Consider the following 22,541-nt stretch of genomic DNA (forward strand, 5'->3'; position numbering starts at 1 on the left):
ATGATGTGGAGTGAGCCGGTGCAACTGACAGCACAATGTCTCCTAACTGCTGGCCTGGAGGAGTACTCAGCGTGGGTGTAACAGCAAGCCAAGGGGGGGCTGATCTGGAAACTGGCGTGAAAGAAATGGCCAGTGCCATTACGAGAGTGGTCGGAAGGTGATCGTGGCGGGACGACAGAGTGATGGTCGCGGAAACCGGTGCACATGAACGTTCGAATTACAGTTCTCGAACGATGGAACATTGTCGGGATTTCAGACCAAACTAAAGGCGACTGCCGCTTAGCTGAGGGATGAAACACACCATTCTTCACATTATCATCGTTCACAATATCACTAACCAGCATGCACTGTCCATATAGCAGCTGTTGCTGTGTAGTAGCATTTGACGGTGGCCATGTTGGGCCAGTTATGGTCAATTGGTCGCCAGTATGGCTGGGGCCAGGTAATTGTTCACTTTTAACCAAACGTAAATTAGGAACACTAGTATAAACGCAAGCACAGTTAATAGCGTGCAAGTCACTGGCACAAAACGACACTGATAGATCCATTGTTCTGAATACAATGTGGACCAGCACACAAAGCCTGTTAAAGATGAAAAGAAGCACAAAGTAATTCACAAACACATGACGACGACGTCGGGGTCAACAATGTGGATATTACGAGTCGTAGATCGGTAATAACACACTTTTGCAGTCGAATGTACATTTATTTAAACACTGAACAAGGCGAATACAATATGGCTGTACGAACATAGCGCGCAAAGAGACATAGACAGAAGTAGAGTCAAAGATCATCGGGTCCAAAGACATGGCGCTTCATGCCAGAGGCGCCACGAGTTCGATGTTACTGTTAATATTATTTGCAACTTCATTAATGTACAACATGAACAGCAAGGGTCACAAAACAATTCCCTGGGGCACACCCAAAATTACTTCCACATCTGCTGATGACTCTCCAACCAAGATAACATGCTGTCCCCTCCCTACAATCACCAGTCCAGTCACTTGATACTTCGAACTTTTAACAATAAGCATAAATGTGGCACTCGAAGTCAAATGCTTTTCGGAAATCAAGAAATACTGCATCTACCTGACTGCCTTGAGCCAAAGCTTTCAGTGTGTCGCTTGAGAAAAGTGCGAGTTTGGTTTCATATGATCGACGTTTTCGGAATCCATGCTGGTTGGCACTGAGTAGGTCATTCTGTTCAAGGTACCTCATTACATTTGAGCTCAGAATTTGTTCCAAGATTCTACAAAAAATTGATGTTAAGGATACTGACATGTCACAGATACTTAGTGGATCACTTCTACTACCTTTCTTGTAGACTGGTGTGACCAGTGCTTTTTATCCAAGAGCTGATCACAGTTTTTTTGTTCAAAGGATCTACAATAGATTATGGTTAGAAGAGGGTCTAACTCAGCCGCAAATTCAGTATAGAATCTGACAGGGATTCCATCGGGCACTGGAGCTTTGTTCAATTTTAGCGATTTCAGTTGTTTCTCAACACCACTGACACTACTTATTTCATTCATGTTTTTAGTAGTATGAGGATTAAAGTGGGGCAATTCTCCCAAGGTTTTCTTTGTAAAGGAATATTTGAAAACTGAGTTAAACATTTCAGCTTTTCTGTCGCTATCCTGAATTACAGTTCCTGTCTCATTCCCCCTACAAAAATAATACGTGATATCTCTAAAGTTTTTTCTAGTGTTTTTGGAGATGGCATCACTGATGATTTGTCATCTGTTCGTTGACCTAAGATCTCAGAACTAAAGATACGGCATTGCAAAAGTTGTTGACAGGTGAAGTGCTTTGGGCTTACTGTAGAGTGTTATGCGATAGTGTACGTGAGAGGCGTCGGGGTAGTTTCAAATTACAGGATGGCGTAGTGGAGTTTAATTAAGCCTTTACTTATTATTGCAAATTATATAATTTAACACAATTTTTCATGTGTTGCTGCTTGTTTTTCTGTGCAAAATTTGAGGTTAGTCATGGCCGAAGTCGGCTCTTTAGGAGATCTGTCAGATCATTCATGCGTGGGATCAGTCAATCTTGATATAGAGGAGGTAAACATTTGTGCTGTTGTTGTGTGAAACATTTTCCGTGGCTTTAAAGGAAAAAAGGCCGCTTTATTGTTTACTCTTTCAGCTGGATGATGACGAGTACAATATCCCGCCAGTAGAACATACGCCAACACTAGAGAGCATCTTGAATGATTTGGATGATAGGACATCAGCCAGCGAAGATGAATTGTCGAATTCACTGTTGCCGCCAGCCGAGGTAAGGTAGCACCTTCTCTCTCCTGCGGCGTTAACATTGCAGATAGCTGATCTACCATGAATTTTATATGTCAGACAAGTTGTGGTCACAACTCAGACCTTGTAAAATTGGTTAAAAGACATACAGTGTATAACACACCCAGACACTTTCGACGCTTTCAACAATGTGACTAAATAATTGCATTCAACTACTGTAATCTAGTTTTATTTGCGCGTATGTGAGGCTTCTGCGTTAGCAATGCAGAGAAGAGCGGTTATATACCTGTGGACACTTCTGAATTGGGAAGTGTAACTTGATCCACCAAAAGCCCAGTTGCCGTTGCAATTCGTAGTTTCAGCAGCCATTCATATCTGAAATTTAATGACAAATTGCTTTGTTAGTTACTTTCGTATTCCATCCATCATTATTGATTTATCATCTTATGACACATGACGACATTTCTACAGAAACAGTCGTTTTCCAAGTGAATATGTGATTACACATGGCATGTTTTTTGTCTGTATAATGTGTGTGATGCCCCAAAGTGGAAAAGAGTTCATGCACACACGCGTACTGCTTGTTTAAAAATTTGTAATAAGAATAGTATCTCACAAAATTATTTCAGTTTTTAATTGTCTTTGAATACCATTAATTCATTAGAGATGGCTGAATTTATTTATGACTCTATAATTCGTCATTTTGTCTGCCAGTTGTAGATTGTTAGGAATAGGCCTAAAAGAAATCTGTTTTACTTCCATATTCAGGGGTCCTAATTATGAACTCCATAGTTCTTCCAAATCATTATAGACGAACACTGTGATGCTTCTTTGTGATAGGCAGTGGTTGACATCTTCACCTTTCCTCATAGACTAAATTACTAAGACTTGGAAACAAAATTTTATTATTATTTGTTTGATTGTTTTCATTCTGACATTTTATAGTTTCATCTTGTACTTCTATTTTGTTTCCTTTTAGTAAGTTCAGTATTTGGCGTGTATTAATCTTATGCAGAAGTCAACTGAATAAATATTAAATTAATAAAATATCATACATGTGTTTCAAATTGTGGTTAATTGCTAATCTACCCATGAGAGCACCAACTCAATGAGATGGTAGATCCAACACGAAAGAGTTGTTGGTATATGTCCTAAATAAGACAGTTGGCTATGTGGAATTTAAGGAAATCTAGAACCAGTTTGCAAACCTGGTAAAATTAAGGCTCTTAAAGTAGAAACCACACAGAAGATTCCTGCATGTGGTACCCATGAAATAAAATACATAAATTATTGTTGTAATACTGTATAAAGTTAAATTAACCATTGTCATAATTCTAGATCTTGGGTTTGTGTAGGCTATATTTTCACAAACAGTAATGTTTAGTTGTAGGTGTCGTATTTATCCTGTACTAAGAATGCGCTGGAACATTCAGGATTGAATAACGGCAATATTATGGGGAGGACAGATTGCTATTCACCGTTTAGAGGAGACGCTGACTTACAGACAGGCACAAGAGAATGACTTATATACATTTGAGCATTAGGCCACACAGCCTCCGAAGGTAGAAAACACATTCACACAAGCACAACTCACCCACATACAGCAACTGTGTATATGGCAGTCTTTCTGTTGTGCATGTCTGCAACTCAGCATCTCCTCTATTTGGTCAGTAGCAGTCTATCCTTCCTGTAATATTGTCTTTATCAAGAATGCATGTAGATAACTGGGCACTAGGCACAGAAAGTGACTATACAGACGAACTGCATGGTTGTCAGTAATGGGAGAAGATAGGCATTGATTCTTTGTTTTTAAAATCTGCAGTTGTTTGCAGAATTATTCTTTGTAATATATATATCTTCCTGAAACTTCCTGGCAGATTAAAACTGTGTGCCGGACCGAGACTCGAACTCGGGACCTTTGCCTTTCACGGGCAAGTGCTGTACAGACTGAGCAACCCAAGCACGGGAAATACTGAAGCGTCCGATCCCACCCGTCTGCTTTGACCCATGACGTCACAAATATGGCGGAAACAAAAACAAACACACACACTTTCCACAAGAAGCCTAATGACACTAACGGGACAAGCGCGGGAAATGGGGTGTTTTGGGTGGGGGGCAAACTAAATATAAACAAATTTAGACGCCTTGCGTAGCTACAACGTGTAAGTGAAGACAGCCATGCATGAATACCCACCCACCTCCCCAGGGGTCGTAACCCCTGCAACCCATAGAAGATAAAGATGCTTCAGTAGCTGATTAGTGTTTTTTGTCTTTTTTTTTTTTTAAAAAAATCTCAAGGGATAGAACGAACAGATCAGAAAGATAAATATAATAAACTAAAACAGAAATTCGAGGAAACAGATAATTAAAATAAGTAATAAGTGTTTTTAAATTTTAAAAAAATCTCACGAGATAGAACGAACAGATCAGAAAAGTAAATAAAATAAAATGAAACAGAACTGGAGACAGCCACACTCAAACCAAACTCCGCGCCGTCATGACGTCACACACGACAACACCCTTACATCACGGGTCAAAGCCGACGCGTTGGATCGGACGCTTCTGTCGACCCCAAGCACGACTCACGCCCCGTCCTCACAGTTTTACTTGTGCCAGTACCTCATCTTCATTCTATATATCTTCCTGTTTGTAAATAGTCTTTCTTTTTTTGCATGTTTAGTGTAGGCCTTCATATATTTGCTGAAAATTGTTCATCAAGAATTATTAAAGTATAGTATTTTACTTTTATTTTTCTTCTGTAGGGGACGTTTGAAGGCAGTGAGACTTTGTCCTTGGGTAGTGTGGGCAGTGTAAGTCGCAGTTCGTCAGAACGCCGACAGACGAAAACAAACGCTTGGACTGGAACTGCACCAAATACGCAGAGAACAGGTTCCATATTGCGGCATGTGATACTGAAGGGAATATCCACTCAGCTTGTTTCTGCCTGTGTATGTATGTTTCTGTAATATACCTACTGATTAACTTTTAGTTCTTATGCTTATGAATTTATGGAAAAACTTACCAGTAAATATTTTTCTTGTTCTACCTCTACTCGTTCAGAAAAGTTGCTTTTATCTTGGCAGACATATTGTCCCACGTACTCAACCTGAAATCCTGTTATTGCGTATCCCTCCTAATGGATTTACCATTTATGGATACCATCCTTCCTTTCACAAAGGGCATCATCCTTTTCAGTTCAATTAGTCTTAACCCTCGCAACTTTAGTCCCATGTAACCACATTGTCTTAGAACAGATTTTGCTGAAATGCTTCTCTTGCTTTTGCAAAATCATTTCAGTTGTTAACAGAATTTTCCAATCCCCACTCTACTTCCCAAAACATTCTCCAGACTCCAAGCACTGTTATTAACGTGTTTTTCAGAAACCTAACACTGACAGAAGGCTCAATCCTCTTGTAAAGCCTCATATTTAGCCCCAAATCCAGATTCATTTATGCTGAACTTGACAATTACACCTTCTACTTAACTCATTCCTCTCAGTGGAAGCATTTCACTAAAATACACTGTGAACCTTGTCTTAACCTTCCGACTACAATACAGCCCTTTTCACCAGCTGTCAATCTCCACGGAGTACCTCATATCCAAATGTCATCACCTTACATTCCTAAATCCCATCCCAGTAACCCCTATATCATAACTCTCATAACCTTAAAATCAATCCGACTTTAATATACTTCCAAAAATGTGCGCCACAAACATTGTCAGCAAATGCAGTGACAGCTTGTCCATCGGTATTCAGACATCTCCACTGACAAACATCACTGTTGTATTTGAGAAATGCAGCCTTACCTGTAACTGTTCCTGAAAACATTAGGTCACCTGGATCTCTCTCTCTCCACATATTTGTAGTCTCTTGTAAATGCACCTGCCACCAGAGTTCCATAAATCCAACTATACTAGTATCCCTATTGGTCACCCCATCACAGCTGGTTACAATGCTCCATACGAAAGATTGTCTGTGTTTGTTCACAGATGTCTCCATCAAATTGTATGCATTCTCCCTTCCTGCACTGAAGATACTAATCAGTTCCTCCACATCTGTCCTCTATTTTTGCCGCATTACTAACGTCTAGCTCATTGTGTACCTTGCCATGCTTTTGAACACCACCTACATCTACATCGTTATGGTAACAGGTCTAGCAGCCCACCTCTTAATTGCTTTGATGTCATCCTTCAATCCGACCTCGTACAGATCCCAAACACTCAAGCGGAACTCAAGAACAGGTTGCACCAACATCCTATGTGCAGTCTCCTTTACAAGTGAACCACTCCTTAAAATTCTCCCATTAAGCTGAAGTCAACTATTCGCCTTCCCTACCACAGTTCTCACATGCTCATTCCATCTCGTATCGCTTTGCTGCATTATGCCCAGATATTTGACCGATGTAACTGTGTCGAGCAGGGCAGTAGTAATACTGTATCCAAACATTACTGGTTTGATCTTCCTACTCATCCACATCAACTTACATTTTTCCACATTCAGGGCTAGCAGCCGTTCATCACACCCAGAGAAAATTTTGTCTAAATCATCTCGTATCTTCCTGCAGTCACTCAACTATGACATCTTACCATACACCACAGCATCATCAGCAAACAACTGCAAATTGATGCCCACCCTGTCCGCCAAATCATTTGTGTGTATAGAGAGCAGCAGCAGTCCTATCACACGTCCCTGGTTCACTCCTGACAATTCCCGTGTCTCTGATGAACGCTCACCATCAAGAACAACATACTGGATTCTATTATGTAAGAAGTCGACAAGCCACTGGCCTATCTATGAACTTATTCCATATTCTCGTACCTTCATTAACAGACTGCAATGTGACACCATGTGAAATGCTTTCTGGAAATCTAAACGTACAGAATCTGCCTGTTGCCCTTCATCCATAGTTCACAGTATATCATGTGTGAAAAGGGCAAGCTGAGTTTAGCACAAGCAATGCTTTCTAAAACCGTGCTGATTTGTGGCCATAAGCTTCTCTGTCTCAAAGTTTATTCTATTCAAACTGAGAATATGGTCAAGGATTCTGCAGCAAATAGAAGTTAAGGATATTGGTATGTAAATTTGCGGGTCTGTTCTTTTGCCCTTCTTATGTCCTGGAGTCTCAAGCACTTTTTTCCCCGTTGCTTGGGACTTTGAACTGGGTGAGAGCTTAGTGATACATGCAAGCTAGGTAAGGGGCCAGTGCTGTAGAGTACTCTTCTTAAAATTGAACTGGGATTCCATCCGGACCTGGTGATATATTTGCTTTCAGATCTTTCAGTTGCCTCTCTATGCCAGGGATGCTTGTTACTGTACTATGTCATTCACATGGGAGTTTGTCTGATGGTCAAATGATGGTATTTTTGTATGATTCTACTGTGTGAAAGATTTCTTGAACATGAAATTTAAAACTTCGGCTTTCATTTTGCTATCTTTAACTGACACACCATACTGGTCAGCGAGGTCTGAATAGAACCTTAGACCCACTTAGCAATTATACGTAAGACCAAAATTTCCTCCTCCCAGGGGGCCCACAGTCCTTTAGTGGGTTCATGTGTGGCGCACACGGGGCTCCGAGCTATTGCAGTCTCCTTTCCTTTCCAGGCTGCATTACCATCCCTGTTCGTCTCCCTCCCTATCCTTACTCTTTTTGTGCCTGCCCCCTCTTTTTCCTCTTCGTGGACTTCTTTGTCAGCCTGGGTATCCTCCTGGCTTTGTTTTGGTGTGTGCTATTGTTTAGTTTGCTGTTTCCATCTCCTTTTTGGCATTTGGCCTCCATTCCCAAAATTTTCCCTTCAGTGTGAACCATCTGGGGATGAACTCCCTACCTAGCTTCCATGGTGCAGGTTCCTCTTCCCCTCCCCTTTCCCTCCGCACCCTGGCCCCCCTCCTGCTTGGTCACCAGCACAGTAGCCAGTCCGTTTGGTGGGGCTGTTAAGTACCCATTTGGCTGAGCCCCCTGAAACCACAGGGATCACACTGCTAGTACCTGAGCTGTTACGCCTCTTATATGCCGAGGAGTCTATGCTCATCACTTTGGGGCACCAGAACTCCCGGCAATGGCTGCCGTGCCAGACGGCCCTTGCTGCGGCTGGGTGGCACCCACGGGGCGAGCCCCTGTCGGAGTGGGTGCTACTAGGGCAGCCGCCTTGCACATGAAGCGACAAAAGCTTCACCATTCTGGCCATTCTGTGGCCGTCTCTAAGAGTGGTAGCAGATGGGACGCTCCTTCTCCTGATCCTTCAGCCTTCCCTTCCTTGGCCACACCCTGGGAGGAGGGTCAAGCTCACCCTTGGTACCTCGTTTGCACCAGGACGGATGGCAGCAGTTTTGCCATGACCAAGCCTTTGTTTTTCATGGAGACAATTGAAGATAAGTACGGCGAAGTGGAATCCATGAGTAAAATGCGGTGCAGTGCTTTAGGCCTTCCAAAAAGTCGCACTGCTATGGGCGCCTTTATCCTGGCCTTCGAGGGGATGTCCTCCCAGGAAAAGTCAAGGTAATGGTGTATCGCTGTGATGTAAAACCTTATATTCCACCACCGATGAGATGCTTACAGTTTGGACACGTCTTCCCGCTGCTCCACTGATCCCCTCTGCGGTGACTGGGTGCCCCCTCCATTAGGGGACTGCCTGTGCTCGCCCACCAGTGTGTGTAAATTGTCATGGACAGCATTCTCCACACTCGCCTGTGTGCCTGGTGTTTGTGAAAGAAAGGAGGATTCAAGAGTACAAAACCTTAAATCGACTCACCTACACTGAGGCTCGCCAAAAGTATGACCGGCTCCATCCTGTGTTTGTCTTCTACTTTTGCTTCTGTTACATCCATTCCCCCTCCTACCCCGTCCTCTTCCCAGCCCCATCCCATTTGCCCCATGCCGTCAGCCGCCTCCTCCCACTCCCCCTCCCTGTCAGAACCCATACCCACCCCTTCGGGTGCTGCTCCCCCTTCCCCACCGGAGAAGTGCTCTTCTTCTTCGGCGGCCACCGGTACTGGAGCTCCCTCCCGCGACTCCTCTTCCCAGCACCCCCCTGAAAGGCAATCTACGGTTCCACATCGGCAGCGGGATCCGTGGCCGGTGGGTGCCAAGATTGCCTGGTGTAATTCTGTGCCCGCTTTCGCTGAAGTCTGACCTTCTCTTCCTTCCCAAGAGAAGAAGCAGAAACGCAACAACAAGGGCAAGACCCCTCCAGTACCCCCTGAGGTGCAGCCTTCCCCCTCCTCCATTCAATGAACTAACAGTCTGACCCCACCTATATGGATATTACCCCATCCTTACTGGTACGGGTGGCGACTCAGCGGCTTGACCCACTCTGGTCCCTTTGCTTTCCCTTGGCCACCGGCTTGAGAATCCTCCAGTGGAATTGTAATGGGTATTTGCATCACCTTACAGAGTTGCAGCCCCTTCTTTCCTTCTACTCTGTCACTTGTATTGCGCTCCAGGAGACCCATTTTGTCAGTTCTTACTCACCTACCCTTTGTGGGTTCCACACTTTCTGTCGGAACCGAATTGGCCCTTTGCGGGCTTCTGGTGGTGTTTGCACCTTGGTCTGCAAGGACATTGTTAGTAAATGGGTTCCCCTCCATACCACTCTGGAAGCCATTGCTGTCAGGGTCCATCTGCCCACTCCAATCACAATCTGTACTCTCTACCTCCCACCTGACAGGCCGCCCACATCCCATGCCCTCACCACCCTTCTCTAACAGATCCCTTCTCCCTTCCTACTATTAGGGGACTTTAATGCCCACAACTCTCTTTGGGGTAATCATATGACTACTGCCCTGGGCAGGACATTTGAAGCAGTTCTGGCAGGGCTTGACCTCTGTTTGTTAAACACAGGTGCTCCCACACACTTTAGTATGGTGCACGGCACTTTCTCTACCATTGACCTCTCCATCAGCAGTCCCGGCCTTCTTCCCTCCATTCAGTGGGGAGTCCACGATGACTTGTGTGACAGCGACCATTATCCGATTGTTTTGACCTTCCTTCATTGTCTCTTGCTCTTCACCCTTCCAGGTGGGCCATATCTAAGGCTGATTGGGGTGCCTTCTTCTCTGCTCCCATCCCCCCCCCCCCCCCCCCCCCCTCCGTATTGCCACACGACAGTGTTGATGAATCTACTCAGACTTTGACTGCTGCCATCCTTTCGCCAGTCCCTTCTTCCTCAGGTTCCCCATGCTGGAAGATGGTCCCTTGGTGGACTCTGGAAATTGCTGCAGCCATAAACCACTGCTGCCATGCTCTTCAACACTTCAAGGGGCACCCTTCTACTGCTCTTCTTCTGGTCTTTAAACGACTCCACACCTGGGCCCACTACCTAATCAAATTTCAGAAACGGATTTGCTGGGAACGATATGTAGCTGCCATAGGACCACACACCCCCTCTTCACAAGTCTGGGCGAGACTCAAGCGAAATTTTGGCCACCGTCCTCCCACCGGGGTTGCAGGAATTACTGTGCGTGGTGTTGTCCTTACCAATCCAGACTTTGTAGCAGAAAATTTCGCTCAAAACTTTGCTCAAGCTTCGGCATCAGCTCAGTATCTGCCCACGTTCCTCCTCCTGAAAGAGCACTCAAAACGACTGCCTCTGTCTTTTGTTTCTTGCTGCTCGGAGCCATATAATGCTCCATTCAGTGAGTGGGAATTTGCCAGTGCCTTTGCCCTTTGTCCTGACACGGCTCCTGGATCGAATCGGATACATAACCAAATGCTCCAACGCTTGTCAGTGGCTGGCCACCATCGTATACTGACCCTCTTCAACCGTCTGTGGCGTGAGGGAGTCTTTCCTACCCAGTGGCAGGAAAGCATTGTTGTTCCGGTGTTGAAGCCGCTTCTTCAGTTGGATAGCTACCATCCAATTAGCCTTACTAACACCCTCTGCAAGCTCCTTGGATGCATGGTGAGTCGGCGGCTGTTTTGGATCCTTGAATCCCGCGACCTTTTGTCATCGACTCAAAGTGGTTTTCACTGTGGCCACTCTACGGTGGATAACTTGGTGCACCTGGAATTTGCTATCCAGTCAGCTTTTGCCCATTGGCAACACCTCCTTGCAGTCTTCTTTGATCTGCATAAAGCCTATAACACCACCTGGCACCACAACATCCTCACCACGCTTCACAAATGGGGTCTTCGTGGTGCTCTGCCCATTTTTATCCGTAATTTCCTTTCTTGTCACTCTTTTTGGGTCCACATTGGCTGCTGCTACAGCACTCCCATCGCCAAGAAAATGGGGTTCCACAGGGTTCCGTGTTGAGAGTCCCCCCCTCTTTCTCGTAGCCATTAATGGTCTGGTATCAGCTGTTGGGCTGACAGTGTCCCCCTCTTTGTATGCTTACAATTTTTTTATCTACCTTGCTTCCTCTGTAATGGGCGCTCAATGTTCTTAGGTGTCTGTGCAATATCGCCTGGGGTGCAGACCGCTCTGTTCTCCTGAGATTGTATCAAGCGTTGATCCAGTCTTGTTTAGACTATGGAAGTCCTGTCTATGGTTTGCATCACCTTCGACGCTGCAGATCCTAGACCCCATCCACCACTGTGGGGTCCGACTTGCGACTGGTGCCTTCCAGACTAGCCCCATACTTAGGCTACTCGCAGAGGCAGGGATTCCACCACTGCGAGTTTTGCGCCAACAACAGCTGATATCTTGTGCACTCCGCATTCGATGCACCCCAGAGCACCCTAATTATGGTCTCCTTTATCCAGACATGGAGATCACCCTGCCACAGCGGTGGCAACGATGTGAGCTTACCATGGTTGTCCGCATTCAGTTGCTGTTTTCTGAACTCCAGCAATTCCCTCTACCGCCTCTCTTCTCTGCTCACGCACGTACCCCTCCTTGGTGCATCTCTCGGCCAGAGCTCTGTCTTGATCTCTCAATCAATTCAAAGGATTCTGCCCCTCCGATGGCTCTTCGCCACCAATTCTGCTGCCTCCTCTGTTCATTCCAGGGTTCAGAAGTGATCTGATGGTTCCATGGTTTCTGGCCGCACTGGTTTTGCTTACACCTCTGCGCAACACAAAGAACTTTGTTCCTTGCCCAATGGCTATAGTGTTTTTACTGCAGAATTGGTAGCCATCTTGCACGCACTGGACCATATCTGCTCCTGCTCTGGACTATCCTTCACTATCTGTAGTGACTCATTGAGCAGTTTGCACGCTATCGGCCAGTGCTTCCCTCTCCACCTGTTGGTCATCGCTATCCAGGACTCCCTTTCTCTCCTTGCTCAACATGGATGCTCGGTGGTTTTCATTTGGACCCCAGGCCATGTTGGGATTCCTGGCAATGAACTTGCCAATCGACTGGCTAAGTTAGCTACTACCAGGCCATCTCTTGTTATTGGCATTCCGGAAATAGACCTTCGCTCGGCATTATGTCGTCAGGTTCTGGGCCTTTTCGATGCAGAAGGGCACACGCTTTCTTCGCTGAAAAAGCTCAGGGTGATTAAGGATTCTACAACTCCGTGGTGGTCTTCCTTCTGAGCCTCTCGTAAGGCCTCTGTCATCCTATGCTGGCTCCGCATTGGCCATATTCGGTTGACTCACGGTTATCTCCTTCGTCATGGGGATCCCCCTCACTGTCGTTGTGGATCAATGTTGACTGTGGCTCACATCTTATTGGACTGCCCCAACTTCGCCACCCTGCGATGGACTTTTAGCTTTCCAGACTCACTACCCGTGGTGTTGGCTGACAATGCCTCAACTGTGGATCTCGTTTTACATTTTGTTCGTGATGAGGGTTTTTATCGCTTTATTTAAGGGAGGGACCTTCCACCTTATCGGTGAGTGGAGGGGATAGCAGGCCCTCTTGCTGCCCCCTTCACCCCAACTGGATTGGCTTCAACTTCGCTTGTTGGCTCCCTCCCCCCCCCACCCCCCCAGCTCTCTGCCTTCCCATTCCTTTCCCTGGTGGGTCTGTTGTGTCTTCAGCATCTCTCTTGTCTCCTGTGCCTCTTCCTTCATGCCCCTGTCATTTGTCACCTTTCTTTCCTTCACTTCTTCTTGTCCTTTTTCTTCCTTCCCTGTTAATAGTTTATCATTTTATGGATATTGTAGTTCCCTCTTTTAATGTAGGGTTTTATCGGTTTTAGTTAATATAAAGTCGGAGGGACTGATGTCTGCGTAGTTTGGTCCCTTCTCTAACCAACCAATCAACCAAAATATCCTAGGGTACTCTGCCAGATCTTTTGCTAAGGTGTGACGGTGGTAGTTGTTTTATGGTTCGCTCTTAGATCTTTTCATAGACACACGAATCTCTACTAACCTTTGCTTGTCATCATTTGTGCATTCTCTTTTGAGCTGAGAGTGCAACAGCCTCAGCATCCTCTGAATTTCATTGTTAAACCATGGTAGTTCTTTTGCATCTTTTATCCACTTACTAGGCACATAACTCTCCAGACCACCCCCCCCCCCCCCCAGGGGGTCCACAACTTTTTTGTGGACACATGCGTAGCGAGCACGGGGCCCCGAGCTAATGTGGCCCTCCTTCCTTTCCAGGCTTCCCTTTCCGCATCCTTCCCCGTCCCCCATCTTCGCCCCCCCCCCCCCCCCCCCACCTCTGGCTCTTTCCTTCCTTCCCTTTCTCCCCCTCTGGGAGTATGGTTTGTGCCTACGTCCGGAGACGGACGCTCGAAACTGTTCCAGATTCCTTGCTTTCTACACTTGCAAGTCCTCGTCCTTCCTCTGTCCTTCTCTTTTCCTTCCCTCTTCTCTTTGCCCTTTTCTCTGCTGTGGCGTTTGAGACCCCCTCTTCTTTCCTTTCCCTTTCTCTTTTTTCCTCCCTGTGCGTGTCTGAAGGCCGACCCACGCACTTCCATGCGTAGCCGGTGACGGGGTAACGCGTAATTCCCCGCCCCGGGTAGACAGGAAGGACACGTACGTACCCCCTGGTAACGGCCAGGCCCAGGGAGGGGTGATTACCCGAGCTGATACCTTCCGAAAGTGCCGATTGGTCCCTCCGTCCGTTTGTCGGGAGGTGTGACCTGAGGTGTGAACAATCACCTAAGGCGGGTGTGCCCTCAGTGAGGGCCCCCACAAGGGAGGAGCGCGCCATCGGAGACGCCGGTAATCATGGGGGATTCTTCCGCAATGGTTTCCTCACCTTCCACTATGTCTGCTCACAAACGGAAGTTCACTGAGTCTCAGCCACAGACGGTTCTTCCATCGTTGCCACAGTTCCTTGTTGTTTCTCGGTCTGACGAAGGTCCCGACTTCTCCACGGTCAACCCTTTCATTATTCAGAAAGGTGTCGACGCAATTGCAGGTCCTGTAAAGTCTTGTTCCAGATTACGGAATGGCACCCTGTTGTTAGAAACGCACAGTGCCCTCCAGGCTCAAAAATTGCTGCGTACTTCTCTGCTCCACACCTTCCCTGTCCGGGTGGAACCGCACCGTACCTTAAATTCCTCACGTGGAGTCGTTTATACACGCTCCCTCAATGGATTGTCTGATGAAGAAATTCAGCACTACCTGTCTGACCAGGGCGTAATGGCTGTTCATCGGGTTATGAAAACGGTTGACACGAACATCATTCCAACCCACACTGTCTTCTTGACATTTGACAAAGTTCAACTCCCATCGAAAATCAAAGCAGGCTATGAGATAATTTCCGTTCGCCCTTACGTCCCAAACCCTACGCGTTGCTATCGATGTCAGCGGTTCAATCACACCAGCCAGTCCTGTTCCAATCCGGCCAAATGTGTTACGTGTGGCAAGGATGCCCATGAGGGTGCTTGTCCACCTCCATCCCCTCGCTGCATCAACTGTATGGGTGACCACGCTGCTTCCTCTCGAGATTCCCCCGTTTTTAAGGACGAAAAGCTCATCCAGGAAATAAGAGTGAAGGAAAAGGTTTCGACCTTTGCTCCTCGAAAATTATTCGCCAGTCGACAGCCCACCGTGCCTCAGACAGGAAAATACAGCACTGTCCTTGCTTCTCCTCGGCCAACAAAGGAGGCGGCCACGCAGACTTGCGACCTCACCTTTAGCACCACGGTCGTCAGATCGGCCAGCGCAAAGATCGCCCGTTCAACCTCACCTCTTTCGCCTGCCCACTCTATGGCTCACCCTTCGTCGGGTTCTGCTAAATCTCGAGCCCAAAAGTCAGACGCCAAGTCTTCGAAAAAAGAGCATACTCGTGAAGAGTTTTTACGTACCTCAACTTCACAACCATCGGTTCCTCCTTCATCTAAACATCATACTTCCAAGAAGGCTACAAAGAAACACAGTTCCTCTCCTTCTCCGCCAAGGTGAGTCCCATCTACAGCACCACCTGGCGGAAATCGCCCTCGGCCGTCTTCTGTGTCGCCGAGGCGCACTGCTGGTGGCTGGTCAACCGGCCGATCGCTGGTGGCAGGAGCTGCTCCTGACCAACCTATGGATCAGGATCTTCTGCCTTCGACTGAATGCCATTCCATGCTGTCGGTCGCAAGCTCTGAGCAGTCGTTGAGTTGACAGCACCCATGGTCACATTCCTCCATTTTCTGTTCACCCTATGTCCATTATCCACTGGAATATCCGCGGCATTCGAGCCAATCGGGATGAATTGTCGATCCTCCTACGCTCCTACTCGCCGGTCATCTTCTGTCTTCAGGAAACAAAGCTGCGTCCCCATGACCGCTTTGTTCTCCCTCATTTTCAGTCCGTCCGATATGACCTCCCCTCTGTTGAAGGCACTCCAGCCCATGGAGGACTCATGATTCTTCTCCATAATACTCTCCATTATCACCCAATCCCCTTAAACAGTTCCTTCCAAGCTGTCGCCGTCCGTCTTTCCCTTTCTGGATACACGTTCTCTCTTTGTACGGTCTACATTCCACCGTCCACACCAATGGCACGAGCTGATCTCCTTCATCTTCTTGGTCAGCTTCCACCCCCCTATTTGCTGGTTGGGGACTTCAATGCCCACCACCCGCTTTGGGGATCTCCACATCCTTGTCCACATGGCTCACTATTGCTAGACGTCTTCCACCAAGCGGATCTAGTTTGCCTCAACACTGGGGTCCCCACATTTTTGTCTGCCTCCACGACAAATTTATCTCGTTTGGACCTTGCGGTCGGTACTGTCCCGCTAGCTCGGCGCTTCGAATGGTTCGCCCTTGATGATACACACTCGAGTGACCACTTTCCGTGTGTCCTTAGACTGCAGCCTCAACTGCCATATATGCGCTCGCGACGCTGGAAGTTTGCCCAAGCCGATTGGACACTTTTTTCGTCTCTAGCAACATTCGATGACCGTCACTTTCCCAGCGTCGACGATGAGGTCACACATATTACCGACGTTATTCTTACAGCTGCGGAACGTTCAATACCACGCACCTCCGAATTGCCCCGGCGCCCCCCAGTTCCTTGGTGGAACGAGGCATGCCGTGACGCAATACGTGAGCGGCGACGTGCTCTTCGCATTTTCCGTCACCATCCAACTTTGGCCAACTGTATCCGATATAAGCAGCTCCGTGCGCGATGCCCTCGCGTCATCCGCGATAGCAAGAAGGCAAGCTGGAAATTCTTTATTAGCTCATTTAACACCTTCACTCCCTCCTTGGAAGTTTGGAGTTGGCTTCGACGGTTCTCAGGCGCGCCTAGTTTCTCCCCGGTCTCTGGGTTCACTGTCGCGCATGATACCTTAGTGGACCCCGTCGCAATTTCTAACTCATTGGGTCAGCACTTTGCTGAGATTTCGAGCTCTTCAAATTACCCGCCAGCGTTTCTCCCGAAGAAATGTGCCGCGGAAGTGCGACATCTTGCTTTCTCCTCTCAAAATCACGAAAGCTACAATTCTGTTTTCTCCATGCGGGAACTCCAACATGCCCTCTCTTCTTCTCGCTCCTCCGCCCCAGGACCAGATGGTATCCATGTCCAAATGTTGCTGCATTTATCAACCCATAGTCTGCGTTACCTCCTTCGCCTTTATAATCGAATTTGGACCGACAGTACCTTCCCCAGACGATGGCGGGAAGCTATTGTCGTTCCCGTTCCGAAACCTGGAAAGGACAAACATCTCCCCTCTAGCTATCGCCCCATTTCTCCCACGAGTAGTGTCTGTAAGGTTTTGGAGCGTATGGTGAATTACTGTTTAGCTTGGTGGCTGGAATCCCGCAGTCTTTTAACACCAGCCCAATGCGGATTCCGAAAGCATCGTTCTGCAGTTGACCATCTTGTTGCTCTCTCCACTTATATCATGAACAATTTTCTCCGAAAACGCCAAACGGTAGCAATATTTTTTGATCTGGAGAGAGCATATGATACCTGTTGGAGGACAGGCATCCTCCGCACACTGTTCTCTTGGGGCTTTCGAGGCCGGCTGCCCCTTTCTCTCTGCCAATTTATGTCAGAGCACACATTTAGGGTGCGGGTGAACACTACTCTCTCCCGTACTTTCTCCCAAGAAAACGGGGTACCCCAGGGCTCCGTGCTGAGTGTTGTACTGTTTGCCATCGCCATAAATCCAATTATGGATTGTCTCCTTCCTGATGTCTCGGGCTCCCTCTTTGTGGACGATTTTGCGATCTACTACAGCTCTCAACGGACCAGCCTTCTTGGAAGACGTCTTCAAGGATGTCTCGATCGCCTCCACTCGTGGAGCATCGAAACCGGCTTCCGTTTCTCACCCAGTAAGACCGTTTGTGTTAATTTTTGGCGACGTAAGGAGTTTCTTCCGCCCTCCTTACATCTAGGTCCTGTCAACCTTCCGTTTTTCGACGTCGCTAAATTCTTGGGTCTTATGTTTGACAGAAAACTGTGCTGGTCCTCCCACGTTTCCTATCTTTCGGCTCGCTGTCTGCGTTCCCTTAACACCCTCCGTGTCCTGAATGGTACCTCCTGGGGAGCGGACCGAGTGGTCCTTCTCCGCCTCTATCGCACCTTAGTGCGCTCAAAATTGGATTATGGAAGCATAGTCTACTCCTCTGCTCGGCCGTCTATTCTTCGGCGTCTCGACTCTATCCACCACCGTGGATTACGTTTAGTGTCTGGAGCTTTTTACACCAGCCCTGTGGAAAGCCTTTATGCTGAGACTGCTGAACCTCCGCTGTCCAATCGGCGGGCAGTCCTTCTGAGTCGTTATGCTAGCCATCTGTCTTCCATGCCTGCTAATCCAGCCCATGACCTTTTTTTCGACGCCTCCTTTGATGTAGGGTATGCAGGCCGCTCCTCCTCCCTACTACCCTCGGGAGTCCGCTTCCGTCAACTGCTCCATTCTCTTTCCTTCCGCTTTCCCAAAACCTTCTTGACAACTTGGGGTACAGCACCGCCTTGGCTCCGTCCCCGGATCTACTTGCTCCGTGACCTTTGTCAATTTCCCAAGGATGGTACCCCTACACTTGTTTACCGTCGGGCATTTGCTGCTCTATGTGCACAAATGATGGACACCACATTTATTTACACCGACGGCTCGAAAACATCGTTAGGTGTAGGGAGTGCCTATATTGTTGGCGACACCCCAAATCAGTTTCGGCTTCCCGACCAGTGTTCGGTTTATACTGCGGAGCTTTACGCTGTTCTCCAGGCTGTCCACTACATCCGCCGCCATCAGCGGATACAGTACGTAATCTGCTCAGATTCTCTCAGCTCTCTCCTCAGTCTCCAAGCTCTTTACCCTGTGCACCCTCTGGTCCACCGGATTCAGGACTGTCTGCGCTTGCTCCACCTGGGGGGCGTCTCGGTGGCGTTCCTCTGGCTCCCGGGACACGCTGGTATCTGTGGGAATGAGGCGGCCGATATAGCGGCCAAGGCTGCAGTCTCTCTTCCTCGGCCAGCTATTCAGTCGCTTCCCTTCACCGATCTACGGAGCGTTTTATGTCGTCGTGTTGTTCATTTATGGCATGCGCATTGGTCAACACTTCCCCATAATAAATTGCGGGAAGTGAAAGCCCTTCCTTGCGCTTGGACCTCTTCCTCCCGAACGCGTCGTCGGGAGGAGGTAATTTTAGCTAGACTCCGGATAGGGCACTGTCTTTTTAGCCATCGACATCTTTTAAGCGGCGATCCTCCCCCACTCTGTCCCCACTGCTCTCAGCTGTGGACGGTAAGACACCTTTTAATTGAATGCCGCTATTTTAATCCGTTACGCTCCCGTCTACAGCTATCGCCTGATCTATCGTCGATTTTAGCTGCTCAAGACAGTTTCCAGAAAACCACCATACTACATTCTTGTGGTTTTCCTGTACTGGAACACTACATTTTCCTGACACATATGACACCAAATGCACCACCAATTGCGTGTTCCTATAGTCAACCACATTCTGTTGAAACTTCCTGGCAGATTGAAACTGTGTGCTGGACGAAGACTTGAACTCAGAACCTTTGCCTTTCGCGGGCAAGTGCTCTACCATCTGAGCTATCCAAGCAAGACTCACGACCCACCCCCCACTGCTTCAATTCTGCCAGTACCTCGTCTCACACCTTCCAAACTTCACAGAAGCTCTTCTGTGAACCTTGCAGAGCTGGCACTCCTGGAAGAAACGATACTGTGGAGACATGGTTTAGCCACAGCCTGGGGATGTTTCCACATTCTGTTCATAAATATTTGTATTTTAGAGGTGATATACATTTCAACTAATCCGTCTTAACTCAACATGCTACATTCCTGGCCGAGCGGTTCTAGGCGCTTCAGTCTGGAACCGCACGATCACTACGGTTGCAGGTTCGAATCCTACCTCGGGCATGGATGTGTGTGATGTCCTTAGGTTAGTTAGGTTCAAATAGTTCTAAGTTCTAGGGGGCTGATGACCTCAGATGTCAAGTCCCATAGCACTCAGTCATTTGAGCTACATTCCTGTTTATTTTACTGCTGATATAGTTTCCTTATAGCTCTTGTCAGTATCAAATGCACATACATTGCCCACATTGTGACATCTGTGTACCATGTGGACCGTGAGTTTCTTGGATGTACTAATGTTAGTCTGTACAACCAGACAATATCCTTCTTGGCTAGTCCAGAATCATGTTTCTCTTGCTGCAATCTCTTCCTGTGACAACAAACAAACATGTCTCCACTGTGAAGCAGTCACAACCAATGCTCCCATTTTCATCCAGCCCTTGACAAAGCAATACCTTCACCACATATTCAGCTATCTCTCACTGTGCTTTTAAATGAGGGATATCATACCCTCATTAACAATTTTCAAAGTCATTATTATTTACCGAGCGAGGTGGCGCAGTGGTTATCACACTGGACTCGCATTCGGGAGGACGACTGTTCAATCCCGTCTCCGGCCATCCTGATTTAGGTTTTCCGTGATTTCTCTAAATCGCTTCAGGCAAATGCCGGGATGGTTCCTTTGAAAGGGCACGGCCAATTTCCTTCCCCATCCTTCCCTCACCCGAGCTTGCGCTCCGTCTCTAATGACCTCGTTGTCGACGGGACGTTAAACACTAATCTCCTCCTCCTCCTCCTCCATTATTATTTTGCTTCCACCCCAGGTCAAATGACAGTTCAGTAGGTACAACATTGGTAACTATGTAAATTACCCTTACTTTCCAAATATGTCTTATGTCGCACTCAGTCAATTCTTCAGACCATTTTCAATGTTGAAAAAATGTAACCTATTACTAGAACATAGACTCTGCAGCATTAAGATTTTTTTATGCATGGTAGGTAATGTCAGCACTAAGTTTTTAGGTATTCTGCTAAATAAATATTCTTTCAATTCATAGCTTCTTCAATAAAGATGCATATTCCACTTTGTCATCAATAGTGAATACAGCATCTTGAACCTTTACAGGTGGTTAATGCTAAAATTAAAAAGAAAGATATATCAGTTTGGTTTCACCTGAAGTGATTGAGATTATTTATCTTTCATAGCCTTTAATAGAGTTATATTACTAGAATTGCAGTAAGAATCCTCTTATTTTGTAACATCATCACAAGTTTGTATTATCCCCACAGGAGCGATCAAATGCTGGATTGCCCACAGCCATGGCTGCCACAACAATGATTGCTGTGGGGACATCTCATGGACTGGTGCTCGTCTTCGATGCCTCACAGCGCTTGCGGTGGTGTCTCGGTTCAACAGACCAAGAGCAGGGATCTGTTTCCAGCTTAGGATTCAATCATGACTGTTCCCGTCTTCTGGTTGGCTTTGCCCGAGGACTGATCCTAATGTATGACATTCTGAATGGAAAACTTCTTAGAACTATGGCAGATGCACATCCACCAGGGACAGCTGTTTTGCATGTTAAGGTATTTTGGAAAACAGTACTGATTGTTATTCACATACTGTATGTGAATCTTTTGTGTAGAAGTTAACATTTAAAATACTAAAGAAATTAAAAAGTTGTGCACAGATATTGTGAGAGTGAGACAGAAGAGGAGCAACTCTCTATCCCTCCCTCCCTCCCTCCCCCCCCCCCCCCTCTCTCTCTCTCTCTCTCTCTCTCTCTCTCTCTCTCTCTCTCTCTCTCTCTCTGTCTGTCTGTCTGTGTGTGTGTGTGTGTGTGTGTGTGTGTGTGTGTGTTTTCTCTGTATCAGTCTCTTGACTAGACCTAGTCAAAGTTCTGAGAGCAAGTGGTTAAATTATTTGGGAATCTCAATATGAAATTGTGAGGTACTATTTGCCGTAAATTTAGACTGGTGAGGTATGATGACAGGATGTATAAATGCATAGTAAACAGTTGAGGACACCTGTCAAATTCTCCTAGCCACATTTGTTAAGTTGACCTATTGTACGGACAAGTCTTTTGAATGTTCAATTGAAATATGTTACAGCCAAATATCAGAGATGCAGGTATGTCATAACCAATGTATTAAACTACTTTAATCTTGAGGCCCTTCACCGCATATTGGTTTTAGCTGTCTGGCCCCATTCTGTACACATCTAGTTGACATATAACCATCTGCTAATGCACGGAGGTTATTTATTTGTCATCTCTGACTACTTCCATCCAAAGCTCTCTGTTCTGCCAAGCAATCAGACACCCATCTATCAAGGTCATTAGCTAGTGGAATCAAGGCAATAGCTTTGAACATAGCTAGCTATCCATACTCTCAGTTCTCTTTGAGCAACGAAACTGGAGTTCAGTCCTGCGGACACGCTGTGAAGGACATGCCACATGGCTGCAGACTTTGTATTTCAAGTAGTGCTGTACACAGTACCGAATTGATTCTTAAATGCTTGTTGCAGAAGTATTCAGACTCGCTCATGCCACACCATCTGTACACCTGCAATGCAGTAAAGCAGTGCAATGCACCCCAAGTTGCTCTCTCCCACCAGCAAGTGTATGTGCCCACATGGGTTCTAGCCAAGATTTGAGCTTCTGCCTTTCACAGCCAGTACTCTCGTGTGAAGACTGG

The 22,541-nt window shown here is 46.9% G+C and overlaps 1 protein-coding gene across 1 annotated transcript in view; it reads left to right on the top strand.

Moving 5' to 3' along the window:
* Window positions 1-1,805: 1,805 nt before the first annotated feature.
* LOC124606769 (vacuolar protein sorting-associated protein 8 homolog) overlaps window positions 1,806-22,541 on the top strand; it is a 196,609-nt gene continuing 175,873 nt past the window's right edge. The window contains exons 1-4 of the mRNA XM_047138823.1: window positions 1,806-2,063; window positions 2,146-2,277; window positions 5,015-5,200; window positions 21,138-21,431. Of these exons, the coding sequence (XP_046994779.1) occupies window positions 1,989-2,063; window positions 2,146-2,277; window positions 5,015-5,200; window positions 21,138-21,431 (687 nt within the window). The 5' untranslated portion in view covers window positions 1,806-1,988. The remainder of the gene's footprint in view (window positions 2,064-2,145; window positions 2,278-5,014; window positions 5,201-21,137; window positions 21,432-22,541) is intronic.

This window comes from Schistocerca americana, chromosome 3 (genome assembly GCF_021461395.2).
Source record: "Schistocerca americana isolate TAMUIC-IGC-003095 chromosome 3, iqSchAmer2.1, whole genome shotgun sequence".
In the NCBI taxonomy this organism is placed as follows: Eukaryota; Metazoa; Arthropoda; class Insecta; order Orthoptera; family Acrididae; genus Schistocerca; species Schistocerca americana.